The following is a 10,328-nucleotide window of genomic DNA, read 5'->3' on the forward strand; positions in this document are numbered from 1 at the left end:
AACATTGATGAGGTCCCCCCTCAGTCTCCTTTTCTCCAAGCTAAAATATATATACATATATATATATATATAAAAACCAAACCTGACACTGTTCCTAACACTAGAATGCAAAATCAACACTACATTTCATTTCTAACAGGTTGGCTTCTTGCACGCCGGGTGATGGACCCCACTCTTCGGGACACCGGGACCTGAAAGCTCATCTAATTCCAACCCCACTGCCATAAGCAGGGGCATCTTCCACCAGACCGGTTGGCGCGAAGCTCCAACCAAGCTGTCTTTGGAACAACACCTTCCAGAAAGCCAGGGCGGTCTTGTCGGGTGTCCTGAAAATCGCTTGTGCAAGAACAAACAAAAACAAACCAAAAACAAACAAAACACCCCGCAATTTGAAAACAAACAAGCAGAACAAAACCCAGATGGAAAAGGGTGACGCCGCCAGGAGCCCCCCCCCCCCCCGGCCCGCCCCCCCCCCGCCTGCCGCTGCCGCCTCTGCCCGCCCCGTTTCCGCCGGGGCCGCGGCTCCCAGCTGCCGTCGGCGGGCAAAGGCGAATGGGGACCTTTGGGCAGCCGCAGAGCCGCGCTCCGGGCCGGAGGGTGTCTTGAGGCTTCCCCGAGGGGGGAAGGGGTCGGTGGGGAGCGGCAGGAACTCCGGCGGGAGCCGCGCCCCGACATGCTGCCCGGTTCCCTGGGGCGGGCGGGGCAGCGCGGCGGGCTGCGGGCCTCCCTGCGGGGCTGGCTGCTCGTTTCCCCCGGCTGGGCGCTGCTGGGGCCGGGGCCGGGACCCTGCCCGTGCCGGAGGGGGCGGCACCAGCCCCCGGGCCGCAGGGAGCCCGCTGCGCTCCTCCGGGCCGCGCGGCAGGGGATCGGGACGCGGGCGGGGGGGCTCGGAGCTGGGAAAGCTGGCGGTGGTAGCAAACAGGTGTCCGCGCGGGGCGATCGGAAAGAAGAAACTCTGCTGTCGGCTGCTCAGAAAGGGAAGGCGGGATGTAGTCGCTCCTGGGTGGGATATATGCCGGGCGATACTCGGAGAGGTGGGCACGGAGATGGGTGCGGCAGCGGGGGTTTTAGAGCCTGGAAACTCGGGGGCTGAAGAAACCTCCCAGTTCTCAGAAAACCCACAAGCCCGTTTCTTTACCCATCGTGGTGCTCGCAGCGGTTGATACATCTCAACGTATGTCTTGCACAAGCAGAACCAAACTTCTGTGGCTTCCTCCAAACAGCTTGTTGATAGTGTTGAAGACACATCAGAGATAGGAGCCCTGGCCTCACGTTTCCCTTTTCAGAAGGAAAACCCGGCACACACAACGTGTCTCAATGCTGTTAAAACAAGTTTACTTCCAGCAGAATTAAAGCTTTACATGTGGCACTAAGTTCTTCAGAGGACAGCTGCCACCTTGGTTGGTCTCCACTGGGAAGTGATTTACTGCATGATTGGCCTCAGAAGTTCTAAGTGCTTTGAGAAGGTTTATGAGGAACAACCTCAACTGATTAGAAGGCTGAAGGAAAAATAGTTATTAAAGTTTCCTCAGGAGCTCATACTTCGCTGAAAGGTGCACCTTATCACTTAAGCAGATCAGCAGTCTGAGTTCTCAGAAATATCCTGTAACAGAATATCATACGACCTTTTTTTGAAGTATATACTGACACACTTCCATCAGATCAAAACTAATGGATAAAAACTTACCTGCTAATCTGCAGTTGATGGTCTCAATAAACAAATTGCATATTTTGGTCTAATATCCCTCCTTTTTATTGTTCACTTGATTGAAAATTCATGAATTCATCTATTTTTTATTAGTGTGTGCAATATATAAGATTATACTTTTTTATTTCTACTCTCCTCTGCATAAGGATTGCAATGATTGGGAGTTTATATGGCAGCTTAAGCACTGCATTGCTAAATATGTCATTAGTTATGTGAAAAGTAATTAAAAGCTTTATTCTGGGACTTGAAAGCACCTGGTAGGAAAACAGAAAATAAGGAGGGTTAATACTGAGGTATAAATACACCCTGCACAACATAAGAGACATTCTGTGGTCTCTTTCTTTTAGCAAAGAGGCAATTGTGGAAGCTGTTACTGAATTTTTTTCTTCTGCCAAAATGCTGTTTGAGCTGCAGAGTAGTACAAGAGCATTTATATAAGAAAGCTATGCAACTATCTGTAAGTTACTAGTCAAGGTTGTAATTCCTGCATTGTTTTCTCTCTATTTCAGTGAAAGAAGCTGGAAGAGACTTTACCTACTTTATTGTGGTTCTTGTTGGAATTGGTGTTACAGGTTATTTTTTTTTAAATTCTATCTTTATCAGAATATGTTATTCATTAATTCCATCTGACTTGATCACTTTTAATTCCATTTACTGTTTCTGTTACAGGTGGTTTGTTCTATGTGATTTTTAAAGAGCTATTCTCTTCTTCTAGTCCAAGTAAAATCTATGGAGATGCCTTGGAGAAGTGCAGATCTCATCCTGAGGTTGGATTTTGGACCTTAGTACTAAGTTTATGTCTCAATAGTTACTCTCTTTGAGTCAAAAGTTTGCACAGTGTATCTCACAAGCAAAGCTACAGAAAGACCCCTGTGGTGCTCAGCAGGCAAACACCGGTGGATCTTTCTGTGCTCTGGCCAGAGGTGGGTCAGCTCCAATTTGGAGCCTGTATTAGACCAAGTTAATGCAAGCACTGAGCCTGAGTGAATCAGCCTGCTAAAAGCCAAGTTAAGTGAGTGTACCAGGGCACAACACTGCCCCTTTAGAGCACGTGCATCTGTCTCCATGCAGAAAGTCTTACACTTACCTGAGCATCTACTAAGTGTAGTACTTAAGAAGTTCAGCAGATCAGGGAGGCAACATTAATTTTACATTTTGTAGCTCTAACCTGCTGCCTTTCCTCAGCACAGTTACATATTCTGTTGTGGCACTTCAGTAGGGTTCTGTCATTCTGCAGAGTCATAAGTATCTAGGAATGTAAACTTTTCATTTGAAACACAGTTAGCATTCCTGTGGCTACAGAAAAAGAACAGTCATGTGGTCACACAGTCACATAAGATAGCTAGAGATAAACAAAAATCAGTCTAAAACTAGATTCTAAAACCCACTACTTCAGGCAAAAAAAATCAATGCATGGAATAGTTTTCAAACAGGGTTCCCACAGATGCCACTGAAAACCTAGAAAGGAAGTGACAAGTTGCTAGAATAAAAATTAAGACTGCTCTGAAACAAGTTTGTAGAACTAAGACTTACCTCCAGTACTTCTACAGTAAAAATCACCCTCCCTTTCTAGCCAACTTTAAAGCAAGTTTAAAACTAGGTTAATTTAGTCTGGCTTTATAGATCTGGGGAAAAAAAAAAATAATTTCTTAAACAGTAACGGTTTTTAGATAACACAAAAACTGTGAAACAGAGTCTCTTGGAGGACACATGAGTAAATATTCCATTTTTTTTTTCCCTTTTCACACAAAATATCTGTGAAGTATAAAATACACAGAAAAGAGATTAAAATTTCATAATCTCAAAGGATGGTACAAATGGAAGATATCAGTAGGATTTATTTTAGTAATTTAATATGTGACTCTGAAGTAAAGCACTGAAATAGAGAGTAATTTTCCTTGCACTGTTCTCTTTCATAAACTCTTCTATTCTTGACAACCAAATCAGAAGGGGCATTTCATTGAAAGAAAACGCATTCATAGCAGGGATGTGAGCTGATACTTTCTGACAACTCAAACCTTTTTTCTCTTGTAGATCATTGCTGTTTTTGGTGAATCTATTAAAGGTTATGGAGAGGCCACAAGAAGAGGAAGACGACAGTTTGTCAGGTGCCCTTTGGTATTTGTGCCATACAGACACAAGTTTTTGCACAGCAAAGACATTTTGGGTCACATCATAGCAAGTTAGATCTAGATTAATGAACTGTATGTGACATACCCTGCAACTTTTGAATGAAAATTTTAAGTTTTTTGCAGTACCTCTTGTGTGGCGCATGTCGCTAAATACAGTGCCCATACCAAATAAAATCCCAATTCTGATTGTCTCAGAAATAAGCAACGATCAGCTCAGGAAACATAGAGCTGGTCTCTCCACTAAATAGGACAGAGTCTGAAGAGAGCAGTACAGAAGCCTAGGCATGCTTTTGTGGGGCAGGTATCTGACTGAAGTTTACAGTCTGAAACCCTCAAATAAAGCAAAATTGTTCTTTGAGAGATTTTCTCCTTTTGAAGCAGTAGTCCTTATCAGGCCAGAAAGGAGGTACTACCTTTCAGGCTTTGAAGAATTCAGTTTGCTCTGTTTAAACCTAGGCTGGAGCTGACTGTACAGATTGTAGCCACTGCAATGACTATATTGTCCCAAGCTGATTGCCCCTTTCTTATATTGCTTTTTGGTACTTGAGGCCACATCTCTACTGTGTATTTAATAGAATATCTCTCACCTAAACCTTACGTGAGTGTGTGTATTCTCCTTTTGAGGGAAAAAGTACAACTCATTTACAAAATGTAAATCCTCCATTAGACTGTAATCCATTAGGGGCTTTAGCTTTACTGGGTTATTTGAATTTATTCAAGGAGGTTTCATATAAAATTGGGATACATAAGCCCAGATACACAAATTTAACCATGAAATTGAGATTTTTAATTTTTTTTTTTTCAGAGGAAGGTGATTCACAGACTCATTGAAAAAGAGTTTAAAGTAGAAGCTGCTAAAAAGAAAAGATGCATCTTTTTAACATTTTAGCATTAACTACTAACTATTTTAACGTTTAACTGTTAACATTTTAAGCATCTATCTGTAAAACAAAGTGTGTAAATAAGAAAATGTACTATCAGCTTTCCTAGTATTTTATTTCCATAATTTTGAAAGTCTAACACTTTAAATAAATTTTTAAGCCGAGGACTTTGTAAGATCGTAGCGTTTCTGTCTGCAGTATAAGGAAGACCTTAAATGTCTTAAAAATGTACACATTTTTTGTGTGTATGAACATTTGAATGTGAATTTACTGCAGTAAGGCTCTTCATTTGTCTTTGATCTCTGGAACCCATTATGTTACTTTAAACTGTAGTGGAAGTTTAATTCACAGTGTGTATCTGGGCATGACTGATAGAAATAAGAGCATGGTAATATGCAGCAGGTAGTAATTTTAGTAGGAAACACAAACTGGCACCAGAACTTTAGTTTGACCATTAGTTTCTAGGAGTGCCTTGAAAGTGCTGTGACCTTTCTATTTATCTAATACTTCAGCATAAAATAGTAGTATAATTTACATCACTTGGGTTGGAGGTCTAATGTCGGTGCCAAAGTTACACAATTCAGTAGAAAAAAATTCTTGCCAAAATAAGTAAAGCAAATTGTAAACATTGTTTTGATGTGATTTAACCAACCTGATGAGTTGATATAATGTTCCTCATTTAGTGTGGTTTGGCTTGGTAACGTTGTTTAAGTGCCTAAAAAAACCCCTTGGCAGTCTTGGTGATGTGGGTGATCCTTTCTAGGTGTTATACTCTTGAGTCCTTTAGAACAAATACAAAGAAATCCCAGAATCTTCTGCCATTGGCTTGCTGTTGAGTTTTGAGGGGGGGAGTGAGGTAAAGATGTTTAAGCACTTCATCTGTCAATCCTCAACTGCTAATTAGTTCTTCTAACTCTCCTTGTACGCTCACAGTAAAGCTTGGGAAGAGCACTAGAGAAGGAAGCCATGGTAGCATAAGGACTACCTTGGAATACACTTTCTCTCAAAATATTTAAGCAGCTTCTCTAAATAAGAAGTTTAAATTTTAAGTTTAACTAACATATAATACATATTTTTGATGCATGCATGTATTTTTTTTGTTTGTTTTGCTGGCTTTAGTCACGTTGAATACGTAAAGGATGGACTGAAACATATGCGTTTGAAATTCTATATTGAAGGCACTGAATCAGGGAAACGGGGAACAGTCCACATGGAAGTCAAAGAGGTATGTACAAAATTGCTTGATTCAGCTGCCAGGCTTAATCTTGAACTTAAACTACCAAAGGGAAAAAAAAGCCTGAAATTGTTTTCCTTACAGAATCCTGAGACAGGAAGATTTGAGGTCCGCTACATAATTGTGGACGTTGACACCTATCCTAGAAGAACCATTGTTGTAGAAGACAACAGATAGCCAATCATCAAAGCTTCCACCTCGACTCATTGAGTATTGGATGACACTGGTGTAGCCAGTTTACACCTGAATTATTGGGTGTTCTTGAGAGTATCTTGCAGCTTTGGGATTGTCTTACAGGACACAGCCTCTCGGGGCCTCCATTAAGGTCTTTGATAAGAACAGATACATGTTTTGAAATTAAGCCAATGAAAAATAGCAGAGCCATCACTTATGGCATATACTTTTGACACGGGAGAATAATGGCTCATAATGAAGAGTTTAATGCTGGATAATAGTTCTATGCACTCGAACTCTGAGTCTTCCAAGATTTTAGAATTGGACAGGGAGTTTTTTTATCTTCCTTTGCTTGGATTTCCAACTAAGACTTCAATAAAGTGATATTTTAAGTGTAGACAAACTCACTGTTTTCATTCTGGATGCGTTTGTGTAGATAAGAAGGTAAAACAATAATGTGTATCAGTGATGAGAAGGAGATCTAGCCCAAAGGCATGTAAGAATATGGATTGTGGAGAGACACATCCTTGACAAATGACTGAAGATAAAGGCTTCAATATTGGTATCTTCTAAATAGATCAACATCACACAGAATAGCAATACTGTCTGCTCCTCCCAATGTTTGCCATGCTGCTGTGCTAACTAATGACAGTGTTATAGCTGCTGGGAAACAGATTCATGTAGGTTTACCCAAACTCAGAAGCTCAACTGATGACCAAATTTCCAACTGGGTTTCTTCCTTAGCATAATGTGGCAGATAGCAAGCATAACCCTGTGTGTTTATAACCAGACTCAGCCATATCCATCTGTCAAACAGCACCAACTAAAAAAAATTCAAGCTTTAACTTCCTATATTTGACCATTTTCTTAAGTTTTTTTTTCTGTTGTTAACTTTCAGACGTTATGAGCTTTTTAATTCACTAGTTAATTATCCCTACATTGAGCATACACTGATGCTCTGTTATCAGCCCTTAGTACAAGTTCATTTAATATTACATTTGGACTGTTCTAAAGTTAATATAATATTCCCTCATACAGTGCCACAAATATATAATGTACCTTTAGTGATACTTTACTGGACTTTAGCCACCCTATTTTTCTCAATTGCACAATCATTAACAATCATAACAAAATCAATAGACTCAATAACTTAATAACTCAAATGGCTTACGACTTACGCTTATGACTCTTCCAGTTCTTAGCATTACATGTGCCCTAACTCTTTTGAGAAGAAGTTTACAAACCAACTTAATTGGTTTAGAACCCAGTAAAAAAAAAAATAAATCAATGTCTGAGGCCTTCCTTGTTTCATTGCAACCTGCTGCAGTGCTGGCTGATACCATTACATCACACATTTACCTGGCATTGGTTATGTCCAGTTTATATATGCATATGTCATACCACAACGGTTACTGAAAACCACCTCTGGAAGAGTTTTGTCACAAATGCCAGCCAGAGGATGTTTGTCAGAGCACATTGGAAATTCTGCAGGCTATGTACATTTATAATCTCATAGTAAGATTATTCGTCTTAAGACCATCATACAATACCTCAATAAAAATAAAACCATTCTTTACTTTTTACAAAGCAAAACTAAAAATTCACAGTTTAAGCTAGAAATGTAATACTGGTTTTGCCCTTCCTTGATGACTTTCTGTGATACCAAGCTGCCTGAAAGCCTTTGTAATCCTCCATGTGAACAACAGAACTGAAGCTAGGTTTTTCTTCTAACTGCATCCCAGCTTTGCTTCCTTACAAATCCAGCTGTGACTTGTTTTGAGTGGGCTTTGCTGCTAGAGAAAAGAGCACTTCCTAAGACAAGATGTTAAAAAACCTTTTTTACTAAAATGTATAGGTACAGCAAAGATATGCCAGCTATTAGGTTTACTTTTGTCTTGATTTAGAGCCTTGTTGGCACTGAAGAAGGCAACTGTCAGACTAGAAACTTCCTTGGAAGGAAAAGATGCTGACCTCACATAATTATGTTTTTCAACAGTGCAGGTATGTGAAATTCTTTTTCAGGCTTGTGGTAAAATAGAAAAAAAATTGGCCATTTGGGTTAGTGAGTAAGTTTGGCTTCAGCTTGAGAAGATAGACTAAGAACCTGATTATTTGCAACCAGATTTATTTACAGTCTTTTCAGTTCTTCCTAATGTATACATAAATATAATGTGTATCAGGGGTTGTCTGAGAAAAGTGCCTATTTAGAAATGAGATCCTTTGTTGCTTGGTCCTTTAAGACATCAGAAGAGAAAGTTTTTAAGTTGTCTGTAAAGCTGTCAGTACCATAGTTCTTGCACTAAGTGCCCTTGTCATATTTTGGCATTTGTGTCAGGCCTCAGTATCTTGCTCCCTAGCTGGGAATAAATGCTACAATTACAGGTGTCAGAAGAAGTCTTAACAAAGTCAACATAATAATTCTGTCTGGCCCTTTGGCAACTAGTCCAGACCCATATGACAAAAATGGAGACAGACTAAAACTGGCAATAAAGAAGAGAGATGAGTATAATTTAAAAGACACAGATAGATGTGGAGTTGTCCACATGGCAACTGACCTTCACAGTTTGTGTCTGAAGACAAAGTATGAACCTCTGGTTTCTGCACTGCATTTCAAGAAACTGAAGAATCCAGAGTAACAACTCGGGGGATAAATGCCAAGGTTATTTTGGTTAGGGTAAACTAAATACAAAAGGGTTAAAATAAAGTATTTCTCATAATGTACTTAGATGGAGTGCACTCTTGTTGGTCTCACAACTCGTCTTTCCCTTGTGGGGTTGCAAGAAAGCAGATGAGTGAACACACTTGCTCAAAGCACCAGGATCAGCAGGAGGCACAGCCATAGTGGCACCTTCAGTGCACCTGAAAACATAAAATGCTTAGGGTTGGAAGGGACTTTAAAGATCACCTAGTTCCAGCTCCCCCTGCATGGGCAGGAACACCACCCACTACATCAGGTTGCTCAAAACCCAAACCAACGTGCCCTTGAACACCCCCAGCAATGGGGCCTCCACAGCTTCTTTTTTTTTTTTTTTTTTTTTTTCTCTGCCTCCAGTGATCTTCTGGGCAGATGTCTGAGAAGGGTAAGAACTTCTCCATGGCCACCTGCTGGACGGCTCCAATTCACAACCTGCCTGTGATTCTTCCAACAGAATGGGAGAGCTCTTTCTTGAAAAAGGTAAGCAAGAGCTGGCAAAAGCAGTGATAAACTTTGTCCTTCATACTAGTAAATAGAGCAATGGTGCACCTTGGACTGAACCCAACCCTCCTTCCAGGCCTCAGGGACCTCACTTGGTGGCCTCTGACAGGCTCCCTGAGTCACAGTAGCACAGTGGCCCACAGGACACCAGGGCCCCTCCTCCCCTGTCCCCCGTGGCCCTGTGCAGAAGAGGTGGCACCTCCTCAAAGCAAGGCTCATGTTGGTCCCAACACAATTCTTTCTTGGTTAAGCTGTTCTGGGTTTTCAGTGGTGTCACATTGTCCAACGTCCTTTTTCATGTCATCATCCGTCATTTACTGCTCTTTACTTGTACCACTATGCTACCCAAGCAATCTCCTGTATCAGGCACTACAATAGTTGCTCTTTGCAAACCCTGTTCTTTTCACAGCAGCTGGTATGTGCTGATGGCATTTTGCTTCCTTCCTCTCTTTCACAAATAGATTTTCTATCACGTTCTGGGAGGGCAGTTTAGCCCATGGCTTGCAGCACTAGGTCTTTGTTCCCTTCTGCTTCTTTACAACTCCTGCAGGATCACCACAGTTGCATCTTTTTTTTTCCTTTTTTTTCTTTTTTTTTTTTTCCACTACTCAAGTGCAAATTTATCATCTGAAGTGTTGTGACAGAAACATTTAGATTCAACATGTGGTTTAGAAGAGGCTGGAAAGGTGTTCCTTTCCCAATACAGCTCATCCACCAATCCATGTGTACAGACAACTTTCACTGTCTTTGCAAACTTTCCCCCTCCTTCTTCCCCTCACAAAGAAATTACAAAGGACAGAAAGGAACAAAATTCCTTGACGGTATCCAAGAACCCAAGTTTCCCAAGACTAATGCTTTTCCCAAACACATTTGAAGCAAAAGACTAACGGAATTGACTGACAGCATGTAATAATTAATTCATGTCATTTGGTTCATGAACAACTAAGATACAATTGCAGGAGGATCCTGACCCCTAGGACAGGACTAGTTAGGTGTAGTCTTA

At 41.0% G+C, this 10,328-nt stretch overlaps 1 protein-coding gene across 1 annotated transcript; it reads left to right on the plus strand.

The window, feature by feature from the left end:
* Positions 1–673: 673 nt before the first annotated feature.
* On the plus strand, positions 674–6,132 carry TIMM21 (translocase of inner mitochondrial membrane 21 homolog (yeast)). Its single transcript, XM_010008828.1, has 6 exons — positions 674–1,034; positions 2,218–2,280; positions 2,378–2,475; positions 3,743–3,816; positions 5,841–5,946; positions 6,040–6,132. The coding sequence occupies exons 1-6, from the start codon at positions 674–676 to the stop codon at positions 6,130–6,132; spliced, it is 795 nt and encodes a 264-aa protein (XP_010007130.1).
* Positions 6,133–10,328: the final 4,196 nt, after the last annotated feature.

The sequence above is a fragment of the Chaetura pelagica genome, unplaced genomic scaffold (assembly GCF_000747805.2).
Source record: "Chaetura pelagica isolate M959 unplaced genomic scaffold, ChaPel_1.0 scaffold312, whole genome shotgun sequence".
NCBI lineage: Eukaryota > Metazoa > Chordata > Aves > Apodiformes > Apodidae > Chaetura > Chaetura pelagica.

What these genes read in the sequence shown, in the direction of transcription:
- TIMM21 (XM_010008828.1), top strand. Translation starts at nt 674, where the DNA reads ATGCTGCCCGGTTCCCTGGGGCGGGCGGGGCAGCGCGGCGGGCTGCGG. An exon ending in GCCGGGCGATACTCGGAGAG is followed by an intron (nt 1,035 to 2,217) that starts GTGGGCACGGAG and finishes TCTCTATTTCAG; the next exon opens with TGAAAGAAGCTGGAAGAGAC. An exon ending in TGTTGGAATTGGTGTTACAG is followed by an intron (nt 2,281 to 2,377) that starts GTTATTTTTTTT and finishes TTTCTGTTACAG; the next exon opens with GTGGTTTGTTCTATGTGATT.